General features: G+C 40.5%; 2 protein-coding genes across 5 annotated transcripts in view; one reads left to right on the top strand and one right to left on the bottom strand.

The window, feature by feature from the left end:
- Window positions 1-22,280, top strand: part of SLC30A7 (solute carrier family 30 member 7) — a 190,813-nt gene that overhangs the window by 3,739 nt on the left and 164,794 nt on the right. The gene's annotated exons all lie outside the window — the stretch shown is intronic.
- CDC14A (cell division cycle 14A) overlaps window positions 6,617-22,280 on the bottom strand; it is a 104,367-nt gene continuing 88,703 nt past the window's right edge. Inside the window, exons 12-16 of one of the 4 annotated variants that reach the window (XM_060232270.1) lie at window positions 20,650-20,765; window positions 18,402-18,449; window positions 16,574-16,699; window positions 8,822-8,866; window positions 6,617-7,008 (exon numbers count right to left, since the gene is read on the bottom strand). In XM_060232270.1, the coding sequence (XP_060088253.1) occupies window positions 6,960-7,008; window positions 8,822-8,866; window positions 16,574-16,699; window positions 18,402-18,449; window positions 20,650-20,765 (384 nt within the window). In that variant the 3' untranslated portion in view covers window positions 6,617-6,959. Of the gene's footprint in view, window positions 7,009-8,821; window positions 8,867-15,602; window positions 15,928-16,573; window positions 16,700-18,401; window positions 18,450-20,649; window positions 20,766-22,280 lie in introns of all 4 variants that reach the window. The other 3 variants (XM_060232269.1, XM_060232268.1, XM_060232271.1) reach the window with 3 other exon arrangements.

The raw sequence follows: 22,280 nt of genomic DNA on the forward strand, positions 1-22,280 counted from the left end.
ACAGCACATCAAAAGCAGCACCCTTTCAAAGGCTATATTTTTTATTCTTTCACCTCTCCAGATAAATTCTTCCATTTTATGGATAAGTTCACACAAGCAATCCCCCACCCCACTAATTTTTCTGCAATCACTATCATATTTCCATCCAACCTTCCTCTGAGTTGCCCAGAGCAGTACACACAGTCCTCTCCTCTCCCATTTTATTGGCAACCCCCTATGAGGCAGGTTATTTAATTATTTGCTTATTTCATTGGGATTCAAGGCAAATGACATAATTATAGAAAGAATGCAGTAAAGAGCAGTAGAATACATATAATAAGCAAGGCAATAAAATTGGATTACATGGTTAAAGAAGAATGAATAAAACAGTATACTGTAAACAATGCCGGGGGGGGTGGTTCTGAAGAGAACTCCTTAATATTTCCACAGACAATTTAAACTACAACCCCACTACTCTCCTGAACAATTCTGTTTTACACATCCTGTGAAGCAATCCAAGTGTGGGAGCCTTCCTGACCTCTGCATTCACAAGATGAGAGCTGCCACAGTGAATGCTCAGGTGTGTATAACTGCCTCAAGGTTATCCAAAGAATTTCACGGCAGGACAGAGATGTAAAACCACATCACCTGGGTCCTACTCTGGAAACCAAACCAGTATATCCGACTGTTTGTCATGCCACGTGTGTGCTTATGTTCCTGCTAGCAGAAGGCAGAGTGTATGCCATGGATGGATTATCCTGTGACTAGGTGTCTTGATTTTGTTAAGAATTCTGAACATACATGAACCAAAAATTATCCTCAGAGTTACAATGCACATGGAAATCTCACCATAAGGCAGCTGCCAAAAGTTTCTTTACACTGGAAAAGCCACTTGTGCAGAAACCAATGGATTGTGCAATTAATTTCTGTCCCCCCATTACCCTTTTCATATTAATTCAAGGAGAAAATATTCATTAATTGCCAGTTGCCAGTAAAGATACTAATTCACTGTTTAACTGTCCACCCCAAAAGATCAGCCTTTGGCAGACACCGTAGATTGGCTAATGAAATACAGACTGCCTGTTGCTCAGTGATGGTGGAATGTGCTGTCATTGGCAGCCAATTTATGATTCCTCAGGGGGCTTCCAAGGCAAGAGACAAACAGAGATAGGGTTGCCAAGTCCAATTCAAGAAATATCTGGGGACTTTGGGGGTGGAGCCAGGAGACATTGGGGCAGAGCCAGGAACAAGGGTGTGACAAGCATAATTGAACTCCAAGGGAGTTCTGGCCATCACATTTAAAGGGACAGCACACCTTTTTAAATGTCTTCATTCCATAGGAAATAATGAAGGATAGGGGCACCTTCTTCTGGGGCTCATAAAATTGGACCCCCTACTCCAATCGTTTTGAAACTTGGGGGGTACTTTGAGAAGAGGCACTAGATACTTTACTGAAAATGTGGTGCCTCTACCTCAAAAAACAGCTTCCCTAGAGCCCCCGAAACCGCCAGATCAATTCCCCAGTATACCCTATGAGAATCGATCTCCACATAGGGAATAATGAAGTGCTCAGCAGACGTTTCCCTCCCTCCCCCCCCCCATTTCTGGTGACTCTGAAGTGAGGGATTGGCCTCTCTACTCACGAGTTGCTGCCAACTTCTTCAAAGTAACACAGACACACCATCCCAAGAGGAAGCCGTTCAACCGGAGCCTGAAACCTCCAGAGGTAGAAAGACACATGATCCTCTGGGGGCGGGGCTTCCCCCCGCCGGCCAGCTGACTGGGGGTGGGAAGGAGCCAGGGAAAGCGGAAGAACCCCCGCTGGGACCTGGGGTTTGGCAAGCCTAAACAGAGATGGTTTGCACTGCCTGCTTCTGCAAAGCAAGCTTGAACCACAAAAATCGATAGTAACCAGGGCTGACCTTGCTTAGCTTCCAAGACTTGATGAGAGGTTTGCCCAGGTTAGTGCCTGTTGCTCAACACTGCAATATGTTAGAAATACTAAATATAAAAAATTAAGCTTCCAACAGACTAGGACTTACACAGTCCCGCTTCCCTGCTGCAGCTCCAAATGCCCCCGATAATCTGCTCCTCTGACTCCCCTCAAAAAGCATGAGGGGTCAGCAGTCTATAGATGGAGGAATCAGCAAAAATCTTCTTGCATTTGTGGAAATCCTCCACTGGATCAAAACTTGTTCAGTGCTTAGCTGTGAGTCTTGCCTTTTAAGTTGGGGAAGGGGAAAACAGCATGGAGTTACTTTACCAGAGTCCCGAAAAGTAGTCATTTTCAAAGTGGGCCACACTTTACAAAGTTTGAGACCCACAGCTTTAGTATATTCCACTTCAAACACTTCCTGTACATGTGGTAACACTTACATGTACATATGTGGCAAACATGCTTATAAGGTAAGGCATAATACAAATGGCAAAAGTGGGTTCAAACAAAACCAGACCCATTAAATGGGAACCTGTGTCTTTAGATGTCAAAAAGAACCTTCCCTCATTGCCCTGATACAAGGTTTAAAATAATTCCAAACAGCATCTCATTTTCAAGCTCCTTAGGTCTGCTAGCTAAAAGCCGGTCCAAACCAGCTTGATTTATGAGGTGTTTTCAAAATGCTGCCTCAGGAAGATAATGAGAAACATAACAGCATTAAGCTTCAATTATGAGCCTGACAAAGCAGCCTCATTTGCCTCTACCATCTCTTCCTTCCATCCCCAAGTTGCCAGCTTGTGTCTTGGTTGAAAAACAAAAGCCTCATATTGATTTTTTAAAAATCTTTTTGAAGAGGGGAAAAAATCTTTTGCCTCCAGTTCAGTTATCAGTGCCACTGTGGTACAAACATTATACACGCGGTCCATTGTGCCATGGGGTGATTTTCCCTCCCGTTTACTGAGCAAACAAGCAGCAGCAGAAGCTGAGTCAGTCAAGAGCACAGGCATGAATTTATACTAAAGCCAGGAACATGGGCCCTTCTGCTTCTGACTGCATATACCTTATCACAAATGCATGCTCTTATGGCACCATTGGCCATCCATTGTAGAAACTGGAGGTCCACCCTTGTTTTTGGAACCACTGTTTGACAGCACATCAAACAATGAAAATAAAGTTATTAACCAACACTAAAGTGGAATATAGCTATTTTGTACTCCTGTTTTTAAACTTGTGATATAGTAGCCTCTGAGCATGGAGTTTCCAAATAATGTAGGGGGGAGGAGCAGGAATCCACAATCAAGGATCAGGTAGATGGTATTTTCTGTGCCAATCCATATTTACAGACACAGTACCAGCAAGATGACAGAGGATGGCATAGCTCAATATAACTGCTACAAAACAGCATCCCACTCCTATTTTTTTTCTTGTCCAGTACTTGTCGACTTTATGCAACATTAATCATATGCAGACTATTTCAATTACAAACACATAGTTACAGGTACAGGGGAGTGGAATTGAGATTGGCATACAGATGTCTGCATATTTAGCCAAATACTTGCAATGAGCCATGTTTGTAGCTTATGCATGTGTTCTGTTCTGTATAATCCATAGCACTGTTTTGCAGTTTTCCAAGTGCACAGAAAAACCTAGGTGCATGCATTTATACACAGGACTCATGGCAGGCATTTAGCTGACTGTATAAATGTGGGAGGTGGGGCCAGTGCGTGCCATCCTGGTCATCAGTACCCATGTATAATATGCACTTAAGGCCTCAGCTACTATATTATACAAACTCTGTAGCTCTTATGGCAGCAAAACCAGATTTGAAATAAATTATGCAAAAGAGGAAACAAAGATCACACACATTAAATAATGCACTTTGCAACTGGCTTTTTACTATGTAAGAACAGCAAAATCCATTTGCAGATGGTTGCCATGTGAAAGCACCCATTGATTAATTTGCATGACAAATGTAAAGGAATTCAGTTTCCCTTGATGCAAAACTGTGATTTTTTTAATACTTGGTATACACCTAACCCTGGTCATGTGAGTCTTGAACCCATTTTTAGCCCTGTTAGACCAAATGAGGTCTGCTATATTTTAATGCTAGTACCACAATTAGCTATTTGCATAACACTTTTGAAGACTAACAGAGTTTGCAAATTATCTTGATCTAACCGTTTGAACACTCCAGTGGGAATATTTTGTTCCCATTTTACTTGTGGGCAATGGAGTGAGTTTGGGTCAAGTTTCTTTCCCTTCTTTGTTTTTCCTTGGTAATGGAGTGAGACCTGCTCATGCCAATCTATTGAATTCAGTACTGGGATCGGGATTTGAACCAAGGTATAACACTATGTACACTGACTGGCTATGAGAACAAATCACTTTGGTGCAGGAGGACAGTTTTCCAGAAACACCAATCTAAAGGCCAAAAGGCCTGTCCTCCTGATCTAACCATATTAATTCTAGACTAGACATACATTCCCATGTTTTGCTTGCCCAAGAGTGTTTCCCCCATTCCCTATGACAAAACCCACTCCACATCCTCATGGGTATTTCTAGCATTTACAGAAAGCATTAGGCAACTCACAGAACAGAATAAAGGAAGCATTTGTGCATATGAAGTTGACCCGTATACAGCACAGCAAGAACGTGAAGACAATTAAGGCAAATGCTGTTTGTCTCAAAACTTCCACTGCAAACTGATTCAAACTGGACCAGCACGAAAAATATGTGGTACAAAAACAAGAAGAAGATGTATATGGGAAAATGGGAGTGAGCCCAGTTAAACCTTCACAGCTGTTTTTGTTTAGGGCAGAGGCCAACACAGAGAATGACAGCAAGGGAACATGAAGAAGAAATATTGGCAGAGGATGGGGAAGAAGGAAACACCAGACTTAGTTCAGGAGGGTTGTAGGAAGTCCTTGACAAAAGACCCCTCTCCTGACTTAGCCAAATTCAGTGTAGGAAAAAAGTATCACCTACAACTGCACAAGAATCCCTAGTCACTGTCATTCTGAAGGACAATTTGGGTTTGAAGGAAGCGAGTTCCAGGGGGGCAAAAAACATGGGCTGTGAAACAATTATGTTGCTTAAAATCCAAAGGTAGCTAAAATTCAACAAAAATGAAATAAATAAGCTGTGCAGTTATTACTTTTATTGTGGATTAGCAATTGTATCTCTACATTTCAAAATAGTACATCTTTCTAGTAAGTACAATAGTAGCAAAATACATCTGAAACTCTGTAAGAGGTAGAATTACCTTAGAATTTGCTGATCACTCATATACAGTACATTATGTACATTATAAAAAGTTACATTATTGCATTCAGTGATTAAAACAGGTGCAATCGAGAATTTAGCTACCATAATTATGAACATCTCCCTTCAAATTAATATACAACTTGTTCTCATAATGAATTATACTGGCTTGATATGCAACAAAAAAAGCACTTCCTTTTTCTAGTTTAATATTGACTGTTGGGCTGTCTTTCTTAGTATGCTATAAATAGTAAGCAAAACACATATTACTGTTTAGCTTATATAGTTAGAGCATTTTGAATGACACCACCTGGTAGTGCTGCAAGCAGAGAAACAAATGGGAAGTGATTCTATTTCAGAGCTATTTCTGAATTATTCCTATACACAGGTATATTTCCCTCAGCAACATTGTTTGAAAGGCTTCAATGCTTAAAGTGAACAGAGAACTAAAGCTGATATTAATCATCGACAGCAGCATTTGGGAATATAAGCACAGCATGGCAGAATGTGTGCTCAGCACGGATTTCAATTGAACAGAATAGTCTATGCAAAGCTTTAACTATGTACCTGCAATGGACAATGTGCAATAGTCCGGTCTAATTTTGTGGCAACACAAATTTGCACCTTTGATATAACACTTTGCATCTTATAAGTAAAAACATCCAGCAAATCTAAAACCGAAGACATTACAAATTCAGAGCAACACAAGGTTTTATGTGCTAGGCACCAGCCCTTTCTGCTGTTCAAAGCAGTGTTTCCTTTGGGGTTTACATTCTGATAGAAGTACAGCTTTTAGCACTGAAAACATTATACAGAAAACAATACAGAAAGTAAGGCTCCAAGAGTAGACCATCTTTTTAAAAAAGAAGTTGTTGGGCTGCAAATGTTAATCAATATGACAGACTGTTTAAAATTACATTCCCTTTCCACAGGAAAAAAAAAGACACTTAAGATTTTAGAAAACGACAGAGACATCACATCCCTTTTGAAAGCCCATTTTGAACATCAGCATTTAAACACTAAAAAGAACAAGAATGAATTAACTTGTTCCCCACCAGGTAAAGTTCTTTAAATTGAACCTCAGTGATAGATGCATGAAATAAAACCAGCACGTTCTGCCTTTAATGGCTAGAACCCAGAGCTGTGTATGTTGCTTTCTGTGTATACTTCTGTGCATTCCCAGGAGCCACTCACTTCCCTGCTCCCCCAGTAGCAGACCCTAGTGCTTTCTGAAGGCTGAGTAATCCTCCAGAGCTGCACTCCAGGGAGCTGTGAGGGGCTGCTCTCTAAAGGACCCCCCCCTTCCCAAGCATAAGTGCTTTGTATACACAGGCTTCTCCAGGTTCAGGCTAATGTTTGCACTATAAAATTCCCATATTTAAAAATACACATTTTGATAAAAAAAAAGTGAAACAAAATCAAAATATAGTCTACTTTTTAAAACACAATTTATATATATTTATATATACACAGAGAGCTTACCAAAATATTTTACTCAGTACATATGCATTGTAACACTGTATCAGAAGTGTACTTACAAATATTGCTAAAATTCATTACAAATATCCTTATTATTAAAATCTCATATCTGTGCACGCAATTGTAATATTCAGAAGTTCAGTGCATCTGCAGTAGTCACTAAGTGAAGTCTGTGGTTATTCAAAGACCTAGTTGTCTTTAGAGTTCTAATCAGGTACGAAAGGGTCTCTTCCCTGTGGGTTGCTTGTTCCCCTCAGTATTGCTCATCCATGAAGAACACTGAATTGTAAGAGCTATCCAGCTTTCACCGAAGCAACAATGCTTTAGTACTGAACATATTCAGACTGAAGGGACTGTACAGATGAGAAACAGAAACTAGTGTTAACATTCCACTAAAGATTCATTAACCTTCAAGCAATATAAAAACAGTATTTTTTTAAAATTGAAAGCTTTTCAGTATGAACAAAACTGCGACACATCCAAGCTACAGCACAACCAGTCAACAAACTGAGTTTGCCTATGAAAAGTGCAACACAAATAGGAATGTGAGGGGGAAAACAGCAATAAGCTTTGGCTGTATTCAGACAATAAACTGTGGTTTGTTTAAACTGTGTTTTGTTTCAGCAATGGGTTGTGCAACAAACTGGTTAGCTTACTAGTCATTTGTATGTAAGCCCCCATTGTGTTTGCTTCTTGCCTCTTCTCCCTGTTGGGCGGACATGCTGTTTAAATAGACAAGTCTTCGTCCAGGTAGTCCATGGGGTGATTCTACTCAACAAACTGTGGTGGACCACAAGTCAGTATTAGTACATCTTGTGGTTGCACTACAGCTAAATAGCCTATTTTGAAACCCTGGCTTGGTGTCCAACAATACATTCCAGTTTGTCAGGCCAGCTGCACCCACAAGTCCCAGCTAACTAGAGTTTTATCAAACCATGATTTATAACCCAAGGGTTATCATGATGTCTGAACACAGCCACAGTGTATTCCAAACTTCAGATAGCACAGGCACACTTTCCCCATTACATTAAAATTAGAGGCACATTTAATGCTTATGCCAATATAGCCAATTTCTGAACATGAAAGAGTACTCATTGTCCATGAAACCCAGTCCAATTCCTCTCCTTGCCTCTTTACAAGCAAGACATCATACCCAGAACATTGGCTCAGGCAGAAAAACAATGGATAGTTTCCTTGGAGGGCAGGAAATTCTACTATGTGTCTATAATGGCTCTAAAATCACACCCAGTGTAAAAACATGGCAAAGACAACCAAGTACTGCAGTGATAGCCAACTGAAAAGATGCTTCAGGCTCAGGAAAATTTGCTGAATTTATTTTTAGTGGTATATTAACAGTTCTTTCATGGCTCATTAGTGTGCCCTGACACAAAGTTTGGGAATTACTGCAGTGAACTCTCTTTCTGAATTAATAGTGATTATAAACAAAACCTTTCAGTTGTGATGAACAGCTTTTAGAATAGCTGTATCCCAAATAGGATTAATCTTTTTTGTAGCTGACAACTGTTCAAAGTCATTAACTAACTATTAGATAATTCTTCACATTTTGATTGTTGCCACTAACTAAGAATTCTTGCTTTAAGTGCTTTAAAACAAAGGACGCACTCAGACATCTCTAGAAGCCTCTCAGTCAAGAAAAACATTAACATGAAATGCAGTTTTTGTAGTTTAATTGCATTCATTTTAATTTCAACAAGTGCTCTGCAGCTTTCTTTTTGGTTCAGAAAGTGAGTGAAATATGGCTAATTTGTGTGAAATGAGTAAGGTAGCAGCACATTTTACAGTATATTGTAACTTTTTGGATATACTTAGCATTTTGCGGAGGGGGAGGAGGAGAAAGTACAAATGAGCATGTATAATTATTGCAAGCAGTCAAGACAAAGAAGGAGAAAGTTAGCAGAGTTAAAGACAAGTTAAGATAAATTTTATTTTGCCTGTTTATTGACTGCCCATCATTGGACCAACACAGTATCTTCGCTCTGTCAAGAATGACAAGTCCTGCCCATATATTTAGTTATTTTATTCGATTTGTACCACTTACTGGCACTGAGATGAAAACTAAGCTAAGAGTTATCGACAGTCTGCTTGTAGTATCACATTAAGGACACTTACCTGGAAGTAAGTTCCAGTGAAGTCAATGGGACTTACCTCCAGATAAAGAAGTTAGAAGAAACCCTTCCATCCATTCGTAAGCTAAGACAGATAACAGTGACAGGCCTCATTCAACTGCAGAAGAAACCTTAATACACTGCTGACAATGAGAGAGCTGTGTGCATGTTTGCACATGCCTACAATGGTCCATAGTGTGATAGATCAATGAAGTGCTAATTGTGACAATTTATCAGAAACTTGATCTAGTTCCTCTGTATAACCCCTTCTTCACTTGGATAAACAACTGTGTGCAGTAACTTATGTTTTTTGGTGTGTCATGCAGTTCACCACAGCAATGATCACAGTAGTGATCATGAAATTACATCCAGGTAGGCTGTTCTAGCCAGCTCAAACTTAAGCTTCCTCCATGAGTACAGACCAATCAACACAAGCATGTGAAGAAATTAAGTGGGACCTGCACGGTCTAAGTAGTCTTTAGCAAACTACGTTGACTGAAAATGTTAAGATGGCTCCCCAACGCCACACATACTTTCATGGATAAATATCACTCTCATGTAGAGAACTCCACTATAATTTATCTGGTGAACCACATTTATCAATGTTCTTTTGTTTTCATCCTTCATATAAAATTTTCAGCCATGAATGCAAACAGGAGAAGGTAATTAGAATGACAGGCACCGTTTCATCTGTGCCACATTGGTGTGGTAGGCCTCAACACTAGAACCTTTTTGTCATTTGAAAGAGAAAACAAAAAACCCATGGCAACATACCATATATATGCATTTATAAATACAGCATAAGCAAGCAACATTTCAAATATTAAACATTGATCTTTCTGTGTATCTTTCTGCTTTGAAAATGCCCATCTTGTCTTAACTTCTTATTTTTATGGCTACAATAAGGAACCTTCTATTTCAATACATGATGGAGTCTGAAAGTCCTTCCAAAAAGAAGAATTAACAGTGCCATCCTAACCAGAGTTTTTCTAGGTCCATTGGCTTAGAAGGCCATTGTGCTGCTTAGAATGACACTGTTAAGTTACCTTTCATCTTAGATGAAGGGATTGTAAAATGCAAATACCTTTTAAAAATTCAGTTTTAGTAAAATGTTTGGGGCATACACCCCCCAACACACCTTTGATACTTCCAGGTTTAGGGCTGTATTTGGATGTAACAGTAAACTGTTAGTTTCAATCAGTTTTCTGTATAAACTCTGGTTAGTCCAGCACACATGCATAATAAACCTTGCTTTGTAAATCCCAGTTAGTCTTTTTGTTGCCTGCCTCTTTTCCTGTCTCCAAAGCAGAATCTCTGTATGTTATCCTGAACTTCTTTGTATTACCAAGCCGCTGAAAAAGCCTCAAAGCATATAAAGCCTGCTTGTTATTTGTTGGCTGTTATAAGTGGGCAGCTTTTCTGTAGAAAAAGCCCAACAGTACTCCATTTGCATATTAGGCCACACCCCCTGAAATCACCATTGTTTCACACAGGGCATTTCTGTAGAAAAAGCCCAGCAAGAACTCATTAGCATATTAGGCCACACCCCAACACCACACCTGTCAGAACTGCATTCCTGCTCAAAAAAAGCCCTGTAAGTGGGAGAATCATAGAAGTTAAACCTCCCCATTAAGGCAATGATTATTCTTCCTCTTCTTTCTCAAATCAAAATAGATATTTTAGCTTTCATTGCTCCCTTATCTTGTCAATCATTAACCTCCTCACCACTTCAGTGTATTTTATAAAATGTACTAAAACACTATGGGTCTTTTACAGCTTTCATCCCCCCCAATCCTTCATCTCCCAACCCTGGTTGATTTCTTAAATCCCTAACTTTGGTTTTTCTTGGGAAAAAAATTAAAGGCTTAGAAAGAAACACATAATCATGGCCAGGTCACACACTCACTCACTCTTCCTATGAAATTAAGGGAGAGGAGTTGAAGAGGATATTCAGGTATCGTTGCAAACCGCAGTTAATGAGCCAGATACAAATTCTGGCTTAGAGTCTCAGATCAGTAACCAACAAACCAGATTGTTGGGCAGCTTGCTTTCAGACATCACACTAAACTGGAATTTAATCAAACCATAGCTTATAAACTAATTTATTGTGATGTTTGAAAGCAGCCTGGGTATATGTGAAATTAATCAGGTGTTGCAATGAATGAGCAATACAGTTCTTAAGATCCTCAGTATTCCAGAATCCTGAAATTTAATATACAAGCAGGGAATCCTTAAGGACCAGTAGGAGGCACCTATTTTCCCCTGTATATCCCTCTACGCTATTTCCTCTTTCCTTCTTCCAGAAAGCTGCAATATGCTCTCTCCTTTTCCTGCTTCCTTCTCTCCTTCCCACATACCAACCTTCCCTGTCCCCTAGTTTTCACCTTTTGTTATTGTTTCATTTATACCCTGCCTTTCTCCCCAATGGGGACCCAAAGCAGCTTGTACAATTCTCACCTTCTCTACTGTACAACAACCCTATGAGGCAGAAGAGCAAGATTCAAGTTGAGTAGCACCTTAAAGGCTGACAGGATTTCCAGGGTATAAGCTTTCAAAAGCTCCCTTTGTCAGATTTCAACAAGTATTTGATGAAGGGAGTTTTGACTCTCAAAAAACATATACCCTGAAAATTTTGTTTGTCTTTAAGGTGCTACTGGACTTGAAGCTCGCTCTTCAACTGCAGGCCAACACAGCTACCCACCTGAACCTGTCAGGTAGGTTATACTAAGACTGAATGACTGGCCCACCATGGTCATTGATTCATGGCAGAGGGAATTTGAACTTAGGTCTCCCAGATCCTTGTCAGATACTTTTATTACTACACTACACTGGCTTTTGTTCAGTGGCTGCTTTTAAACAGTAGTACGTCTCCAGGTGATTACTGCTGGGCATGGATGGGTTGTGCAAGTTGCATGGTAGTGAGTCACCTGGTGGTTGCTGATCCCTGGAAAGGACCCTTCCCTTTTACTGATAACAACAAAAGTTTGAAGACTGGCAAATTGTTATGTGGTTGCCTAACAACCACACTGAAATCTCAGAGGGCATCTTTCTTAAAGCCACAGGTGCCATTTGGGCAATGTATTTACTTCAGGTTTTACTGCAAACCTGCCACTTTTCTCAGGTTTGTAGAAAGATCTGGTGTATCTTTTCATGGTCCCAGCCTCTGTATTTCAGTATCCACGGACACGTCCATGTTGAGAATTAGATATACTAATTATTTTGGTTTCATCTTTCTTGCTAACAAATATAGTGTGTAAACTGCCTTACAATGTACATTATCCTCAATTGTGCACCAGACTGGTCTCATTATACTTATAATATGAAGCATATTATGACCACATTACAAGACATATGTCTTATACGCTCATGGCATCAGTCTCCAGAGCTATCCACAGATGGGTCATGTTGAGAAATGATAGATAGATAGATAGATAGATAGATAGATAGATAGATAGATAGATAGATAGATAGATAGATAGATAGATAGATAGATAGATAATACAGTGTTGTAGAAGCCCTTATAAAAATGACTATAATAAGCCAATGTATGCTATGTTTTGCAAGCTACAGGCCCCCCTAATTGTACATACTATTCAACTGTTAAAACAGAGATTCACCAAAATATGGTAAGTAAAAACCCACAGCTGTCATCCAACCTAAAATGCAATGTTTACAGCAGCAATGATACTTTCCTTTTAAAATTTTCTAGCCCAGAGAAGAGGATATTCACTATGGGACACAGTGGTTCATATGACATTTTCCCCTTATTTTTAGTGACCTGGAGATAGAGAGGGAAGGGATTTGAGTGCAACTGCAATGCTGGACCCAAGATAGCCATCATGATTTAGGCTAGCCAGAGTGATTTAAAATAACAAAGTCCTGTAGCACTTTAACAAATATATTTACTGAAGCATAAGTTTTTGTAGGGTTCATTTTGTAGAAAAGAAGGTGCAGGAACTCATTAGCATAACACATATGCTATTAGCATAACTCATTTGCATATGTGTCAGAAGGAGTGAAAAAGAAAGAAAACTGAAAGTAGGAAAGGAAGACAGAATGAAAGAAAAAGAAAGAGAGAGGAAGGGAGAGGTAGAAAAAAGGATGGGGAGAAAGGAGTGAAAGAAAAATGAAATGAAGATAAGATAAGATAGAATGAAAGAAAGAAAAAGAAAGACAGAGAGAGAATGAGAGAAGGAAAGGAAGGGAGAGGTAGAAAAAAGAAGGGAGGGAAAGCAGTGAGAGAAAAAAAGAAAGGAAGATTGGGATGGAAGAGCCCAGCCACCCCATGCTTCTTGACTCCGGGAAGTGTGCAGCTGGGGGGAGATCTTCATTCTGCATCTCCAGCCAAGGCTCCAGCAAGACTGGAGATGCAGGACAAAGCCCAGCCACCCTGCACCTCTCAGCTCAGAGGGGTGGGGTGGGGGTTGATTTTCCTTGTGGAGGAAGACTCAGCTGGCCCATGCCTCTCTGACAGTCAGAGAGGCACGGGGGAGGGGGTTGTTGTTTTAGAGCTTCCCGAGCAGTGCTCCAGAGAGCTCCTCCCCCCTAAACTGAGGCCTGAGTTTTTGTGAATTGGAGACTACTTTGTCAGATTTCTAGTGGTTAAGAATTATGGCAACTACAGAGACCATGCTTGATAGTCTTCTCAAATATTCAGGAAGCTGACTCCTCCAACAGTAGAACATGCCACCTAAGATACCTGTAACCTACGGCAGAGGATAATGGAAGTGGGTTCTTATTCTCACTTTAAAAAACCTGATGCCATATTATAGCAGATCACATTTGTTACATCTACTATAAAGTACAGAATTTAAAGTGAGAAAAGAAGACATGTTAGTCTAAAATGGTGCCATTAATACTGTCTGAAGTAAATTTCTTGGGTCAGATGGTTTCACAAACCATAAGAACAATTTCAGAAAGGGAAAGTTTTTCAAAGTGTTTTGGTATAAAAATGAAACAAGGCAGTGTTGCTGGACACTCTCAAGACTGAGCCAAATGATCACACATTGACAAAACAAATTAGTAAGAGTACACATCTGTTCTAGAACCTGTTTTAGCATACATTTTATTGCTCTTTTCCCAGGGTTAAAGACATTCTCCTCATTTCTCCAGGGACACTCTCAAAGGATTGCTATTGGGGAGGTGAGGTCTTCCCAACAAGATATGAATTGTGGGGTCCCACAGGATTTGATCCTTTCTCTGATGTTATTTAACACACACACACACACATATATACATCCTCTTGCTGAGATCATCAGAAGGTTTGGAGTTGGGTGCCATCAATATGCTGATGACACTCAGCTCCTCCTCCTGCTGGATAAGCAGCTGGCAGCAGGGTGCTCTGCACTGTTCCAGTGCTTGGAAGCAGTAGTCCAGTGGTTAACGGGGAGCTGGCTAAAGTTGAATCCACCCCAGACTATGGCTTGGACTGCCATGTGGCTGGGAAAGACTGAGATTCTAGCTGGAGGGTCACTCCCAAGACTCAGTGGGGTCCAGGTGACAGCTGTAGACTCTGTAAAGAGTCCTGGGGTGTGGTTAGATTCATCATTGGTTAAACAAGTGTTCATAGTAGTATGCTTGGCATTTTTTCACCTATGCCAGGCTCACCAGCTGGCTCCTTATTTGTCTGGGTCAGACTCTGCCACGTTGATCCATGTAATGGTCGCTTCCAAAATGGACTACTGCAATTTGGCTCTACATAGGGATATCCTTGAAAATGCTTTGGAGATTGTAGGTGGTTCAAAATGCAGCTGCTAGGCAGCTAGAACATCATGGTCATCTCATAATGCTCCAATTATGCGGGAACTGCACCAGCTACCTATTAGTCTCCAGATTCAATTCAAGATGTTGGTGCTAACCTTTAAAGCCCTTAACGATCTGGGATCCTCATATCTAAGGGACCACCTCTCCTGTTACAACCCTCCCTTACGCTCCCCTTCAATCATTCTCTTGCAGGTGCCTGGGCCCAGGACGGCTTGGTTAGATGTCACCAGGGGAAGGCCTTCTCAGTTGTAGCCCTTACCCAGTGGAATGCACTCTCAAATGACACCTATCCCTGCCCAATTTGCTTAGTTTCCACACGGCATGCAAGGCTGAACTGTTTTGATTGGCCTTTGGAGGGTAGCCTCCAATGTTTGGGCTGTTTTTATTGGTGGCAAGGTGATAGCCACATATTTTAATATTAATATTTGCTATTTGTTTTTATGTTGTTTTTACCTTACTGGTTTTAATGTTGTAAGTCACTAAGAGATCCTTTGGGAGAATAATGACTAAAAAAATCTAATAAATAAATCTGGGTTTTAAAAGGAACAGAAGTTTTGAAGTTGCTTTTAAAAGCAGGCTACAAACTTAAGTCTATATCCCATCACAAATTTAATGGACACTTTCAGTGATGGTAATGCTACCCTACCTATATCAGTTTGTTTAGAGTGCCTTTGAGTAAGGTATCCTTTACATCTGTTCAGCTAGGAAGATCCTATATTACCATGAGTTTTATATTTCCAATGATTTATTATGACAGATCTGAAATGGAGAGACTAATGAAAAAAATGATGCACTGATGAAAGTTGTTAGAAAAGTTAAAGAATTATATGTTTCTATAGCACCTTTGGGAGGAACACTAGGGAAGCAAAAGTAGGTATAGCTAGTTGCTCTGGCTAAGGAAGAAATCAGCAAAAAAAGCATAGATGCTGCGCATTAAAAAAGGAGCATTTCTTAGACAGAAAAAGCCAGAAAATGAGATTTAGAAATTCTTCTGACTCTGGCTGAAGAAGCAAGGTTCTGTCAAATGCCCTGGAAGGCTGCTGTGGCTGTTGACTTACAGGAATTGAGCGACTCAGGTATCTTGCTGAAGAAGCAGCGAGCCCCGTAAAAGATCTGTAGGTGCTGTACTCGTCTGTCAGGACGCTGGGAGAATTGGCATAGCTGTTGAGGTTGGTAGCACTACTGCCGCTCCTGTTGTACAGGTTGTTGTTCAGCTCATGGTAATTTCTGGCAGGCAGCTGAGCACTGCCATTCAAATGACTGGAGGTTGGGTTTACAGAATAACCTGTCCTAGAGGACGATGATGTCATTTTGCTCTCAGCATCATCTGAAGCGGCATACAGGTTCCCTAGAGAACTGGCTAGCCTGGAGTTTATGGAAATGCTGAATGGAAAACACATGTGGGGTAAAAATACACACAAAATGTACATACACGTGATGGTTAATGCAAAACAGATTTAAAAGACACCAGAGGGGAAAGTGACAAAGAACTGCCATAAAATTAATGGAAGGCAATATGTCGCTCTGCCTGTGAAATAATAAAAACTATATGGCAGCCAACGGAAAAAAAGGGAATAATGCAACTATGACATCACTGAATATACCAAGTAACCATGTGGATGTGATCCCTAAGACACTGTGCAAAAGATGACATTCAGAATCTCTTGCAGAATTTACTTATCTGTGCTTTGGCTTGTTAAAAGCTTTATGATGCTTTATGAAAACACCTGTGAAAAGCCTGGAGCATAAATATGGATTTTTTAACACATGATCCTCAGGATCACAGCCACATTTCATTAGTACACAGGGCCACTTGATTCACTGACTACTGTAATTAATCATAATCAGGAATTCAAACTGACTCATCAAATAAAGAAGGACAAGATCAGAACATCTTTCAACAATAGGACCTCGAGCAAAAAACTGAAGATCATAATGTCTGAAGTGCATGCCAGGAACAACTGTATTTCAAATTATGTATTAACCCTTCAGTCTCTTTTCCAAAATGAGGAATCATAAAAAGATATACCTTTTAAAATTTGCGCTTGTGGATGTAGCGTTTCTATTTATTCTCTTTGCTGCCGGTGACATTGCCATCACTTTGGAGGACTTCAAAGGCGATATAGATCCCTGTGTGACTGCTGAAGTATTCAGTCTAAAAAACACAATACATTTGGTGTGGCATCAGTAAGATTATATTGTTGATGTATTTATTATTCAGACATAGATTTGGCCAGTAATAGTTCAAAAATATCTTAAGCCTCCCCAAGATTCACCTGGATTTTTTTGATATTGGAGATTCTGCTGTGAGTCCTTCAAGCTATCATTTAATAAGTGCTGCTTCCGTACAAAGGCTACTGAAATGATGTTTTAATCCCCAACAGAGTTTGGCAGATAGTATCTTCTACTGCCATAAACCAAAGACAATTGTGCACAAAAATGCTCTGCAAGGTCCCCCAGCTTTCAGTGGTAGTGTGGATGTAGCAGGGAGAATGGAATATCTTTCAAGTATTCGCAGCAGTTTACATGTGGCCTTTTGGATTTTAGCATATATATTTTAATAAACGGTGAGGCATGGGCGTTTCTTTTTAGAACTGCAAACTTCAATAGTGTCAACACATTTAAAACTAACTGATGAAGATTTCCAGAGCAATACATCCACACATCCACACTACCACTGAAAGCTGGGGGACCTTGCAGAGCATTTTTGTGCACAATTGTCTTTGGTTTATGGCAGTAGAAGGTACTATCTGCCAAACTCTGTTGGGGATTAAAACATCATTTCAGTAGCCTTTGTACGGAAGCAGCACTTATTGAATATCTGGCACATCTGATTAACCAGCAAATCCCAATTCCCTGTGTTTAAAACTATATCAGACGCAAAACCAGAGCACAAAATATTACCAGGCACAAACACAACCAGCCAGAAAAACCCCACCAACTAAGTTTAATTATAAAAAGACTTCTTAAATAACACATCCATTCACATTTCCTGAAGGCAGACGAGATTGTCCTTGCCTTCTTTGGAAGAGCTCTCAAAGCCTTTTGACAGCTCATTCAAAAGAGATGTCTGGGCCTGCATCACATGCACAGCATAACCACATCAATGGATCTCTGTATGGTAAGCCATGTTGGCAAAGAGATCTCAACACAATCGATCAAGATATTGCCCCTGGAAAAGCCCCTCTTCATTTTCAGAGGGTGCATATCAGAAGGGAAGTTATTCTCACAGATGGTTTGATGCAAGGACCCATAACAAAATTTTACAATTCCAAGTTGCCTCATGACCATTAGACCATTAGGATGTAGCTACTGAAGCACTACAAAGCCTTTAAGAAACCAGCTTTGGTGTGTCTGAGGCTATATCCCTGCAGAATTGCATCTTCAGAGTTTTAATGGTCTCAGTTTGACCTGGAATTATGAATGCAGTTAACTGAGTGTAGGGTTTCATTTACAGTAATTAAGAAGCAGGCTCGTCAGCTTTCTGCATTAATTTTCAACCACAGACATGCTCTTTAAAATAACTTTCAGAAATTTGCACCTTAAATGCATAAATGATTTGTATGCACATATACATATGAGACAGATACCAGCGTGCCAAAGTGCTCTTCACTCTCCATATACCCACACCTGGCTTGCAAACATAGTGGCATAATACATTCTCCTTGCAGGAGATGAGTAATGGGAAAGAATTTCAAAAGTAGTTCTCTGGACAAGCAGCGTGGTATGGGAAGCAAACATAACAAACAACTGCTGACAGGATCAATACTGAGAGTGAAGCAGAATCCAGAAAAATTAAGATTAGAAGTCAATTAAAACTGTAACAGCAATAGTTTCCCCATAATCTACTTATATACCTGAAAGGCTGGGACACGGATCTGGTATGCAACTTCATATCTTCTAGCCTAGAAAAACAGAAACTTTTAACATCCAAAGTTGACCTTCCAGCTAAAGCTAAAGTGGATTACTAAATAAACTTTCAGCATCTAATGTAACAACATAATATCAAAAATTGGTAAAGCAGTTCAGTGCAAGAATGTCAACCAAATCCTTCCCCCAGTCCAATAAATGATTTCTTAAAAAGGAAGTCAGGCAACTGTACAGCAGGAACATGTTTACTTGGGGAGGGTATTCATCAGGGCAGCTGCCAATACTAAGACAGTGAAGAAGATATTCCACCAGATATCCATGGAACAGATCTTTATGAAATATTTTATAGACCCCTTCCCATAAAACTAACTTCTTCAGGACAAGGAGAACTCCTGCATTTCTTCTTAGCTAAAATTCAGAGATAAGTGATTCTTTTTGAAGGGGATAATCTAAGAGGAAAACAATTCTAAAAGTAATTAATTGACTTTGCACTTCCAGCAATTCTGACAAGAGGGGCCACTGCTGAGCAACTGCTGGTTTTGATGGAAAATAGCTATTTAAATGTACTAAGCACGTGTATTATGACAGCAAAATTATCATATAGTCCAACCCAACTAGCTTTGAAATCTCCCCTGTAATTCTCCAGACAGACTGGTCACGGTCCACCTAATCTCCCATTGGCTGAGCTGCCTGTAACTTAATCTCAATGGAGATTAATCCCTACCCTCCAACCCCAGGATGACAAGGATTGAGCCACTGCTTTGCAGAGGAGAGAAAGAGACCCTTCCTTCAATTGGGTGAGGGAGGAAGAGGAAAAGAGCCAGAGAAAGTCTTCCTTCAATTGGCTGAGGGCTCCTCCCTCTCCTCCTCTGGAAGGGAAACAGCCAGAGACAAGGAGGAAATGGTGTCCCATAGAAGCACACCAGATACAGAGAGAGGGAAGGAGGGGGGGGGGAAGAGAGAGAGAGAGAGAGAGATTGAAGTCCTGTGCTTAAGACCAACAACATTATCAGAGAGAGATGGTCTAAAAGGCATTACTAAAGGCCTTTGAGGGAGAACTCATTGGAGCCAGTCCTGACCAGGGCTTCCAGTTCCAGTTTGGTAGGAAATTCCTGGAGATTTTGTGGTAGAGTCTGAGGAGGGCACAGGAGTCAGGGCTTCAGAGCAGGATCTGCCAGACTCAAGTTCTTGCTGTGGAAGCAGATTGGGTGATTTTGAACCAGTCACAGACTATCATCCTAACCTACCTCACAGCATTATGGTACAGATCAAAGGGGGAGAGAAGAATGCTGTAAGCTGCTTTGGTATCTCCCCGCACTGTGGAGAAAGACAGTGTTTTTCCTGGGTAGATGCTGCAAGGAGGGCGGAGGTGATGGAAAGCCGAAGTCAGAGGGTCACATAAAGGGAAGGAGATAGGGTTGCCAACTCTAAGTTAGGAAATTCCTGGAGATTTAAGGAATGGAGCCTGGAGAGGGTAGAGTTTGAGGAGGGGTGGGACCTCAGATAGGAACAATGCCATACACGCCACCCTCTGAACCAGACATTTCCTCCTGGGGAACCATTGTTGGCAATCTCCAGGTGAGGTCGGGAGATCACTCAGAATTAAAGCTGCTATCTGGATGGCAGAGATCAGCTCCCCTGGAGAAAATGGCTGCTTTGCAGGCTGGACTCTGTGTCATTATACTCTTCTGAGGTTGCTTCCCTCCTGCTTTGCTGTGATTTTAGACCGTGATTTTGGACCAGTCACAGTCTTTCAGCCTAACCTACCTCACAGGGTTGTTATGCACATCAAAAGGGGGAGAGGAAAATGATGTAAGCTACTTTGGTCCACACTGTGGAGAAATATACTTTTCCTATGTAGAGGGGGGAGAAGATGGAAAGCAGGGAGGGGGGAGGAGAGGTGAAGGAGAGGGGAAAGCTGAAGTCAGATCAATTCCCCTACAGAAAACAGCCGTCTTGGGTGGGTGGAAAGACTGCAAGGGAGGGGGGGCCTTGCCCGGAGCCTCTTTCTAGAGCCCATTGTATTTTTTGTCACAACGGGCCTTACTTCTAGTTAGTAATAAACCAACAAACATGTATCTGAACTACAAAGTAAGAGCTATCATTGCTCTACACAACAAAATGTCAAGTTTCAATGCAAACCAGGAGGCTATCCTTTATGAAAAGTTACTTTAAAAACACCAGTAGAAGACCACAGCACACAAAGAATAGAGAGAAGATAAAACAGGAGATTACTTAAGAGCGCTTGTTGTAGCTGAACGTGGCTGGCGCCGAAGTTTTAAGGCACGAAGTTTGTCTCCCTGAGTCATGCCATTCTTCACTTCTACTTCTGCATTGTCTTCCACATCATTCTGGAATAAAAATATAAAGCTGAGAGTTTGAACACACATTGTTTTAAACTTAATTTGAGCTGTAGCCTTCCAGTTCAGAAGTCACTGCAGTTTGGCTTCTGCAGTATATATAATTTTGGGCAAATAATATAATTTTGGGCAAATGCTACCAGGTGGGTAGTCTGGTAACTCACTCACAGATTTATCTCCTGGATAGCTAGGCATAAGGCAAGATGATTTTATTTAGTCACTATGAAATTAGCTTTCTATTCCAGAATATCTTTTTGTGGGCATCTTCTGTACTAGAGGTATCTTACAAGATAAGCAACACATTTCAACAATATCACTATAGCCTCTGAAAAATGAGCAAAAAAAAAAGGGGGGGGGGAGTTCAATTCACCATATATACACAAGTAAAGAAAAAAAGATGTGAGCATCTCATATAGAAGGAATTGAAAACCATATCCAGATATGGAAAAAGTTGCAGACCAGTGCTTTGGCTAGAAGAGACTGATCAGCTCAGACTACAACAACCAGTCTATAACCCACTCTGGGCTTATCCTGAACCAGACCAGATGGACAATAGTCAGCAATACAAGATATCCATTGGCTACTGGTAACACGATCAAGGCTGAACATAGCACCATTGCATCATCATCCATTCTTCTTGTCCAACCCTTTATAGCTTTGCACAGTTAAAGGATTATTACCCAGTAATTAGCATGTATGTATGCCAGTCACTGTACTCTGTTGTCTTATCTCTTCATGGAACTATAGCCAAACACTAGATGCAAGATCAGGTACCATGTATAATTACTGTATTTGATTTTGTCCTTGAAATCAGTTTGTATTATTCATCTAACTCCTTCAACCAAATGATTATACTAACAGTAACTTAAAACATGTTTTTTAAAACCACAGATCAGCTTTGTTATTCGTTCTCTATGAATTATTACAATGCCTACATTTATTTTCCTCAGCGTACTTTCTCCCATCCCATCTTGGCATTCAATGATCTTTTTTCTCTGTTTAGACACTATTAGGGTAATTACTAAAGCAAACTTTGACAGTTTAGGAATGAAGTTTAAATAATGGATTTTTGACAGATATCTTTTATCTTCTTAATGATCTGATCAAGTATATTCAGGGGGATATTCAATCCCAAATCTGACTCAGAAAAAGATGTGAGGCAGCATATGAGGGACAGATGTCTGCCTCAGATTGCGGATAGCTGCTGCCAGCTGGAGTAAAAGGAAATGAGGCCAGATAGACTGACACTGCAAGTGGAAGGCACATGAGACAGCAGTAGGGTTGGAAGGTCCCCTCACCCATCCGGTGGGGAGATTTGGGGGCATTCCAAGGGTGGGCAGGGATGTTGCTCAATGTTCTCAATATAATGATGTCACCATGCCAGGGATGTTCTGGTATTTGGATGAAACTCTATTGTTTTTTCACCCATACCATAGGGTTTGCCCAAATACCAAAGTGTCCCCGTGCGACATCCCTGTTTAGGGGAAGTGTTTTCCCTCACTGGTC

Source organism: Heteronotia binoei, chromosome 2 (assembly GCF_032191835.1).
Source record: "Heteronotia binoei isolate CCM8104 ecotype False Entrance Well chromosome 2, APGP_CSIRO_Hbin_v1, whole genome shotgun sequence".
In the NCBI taxonomy this organism is placed as follows: Eukaryota; Metazoa; Chordata; class Lepidosauria; order Squamata; family Gekkonidae; genus Heteronotia; species Heteronotia binoei.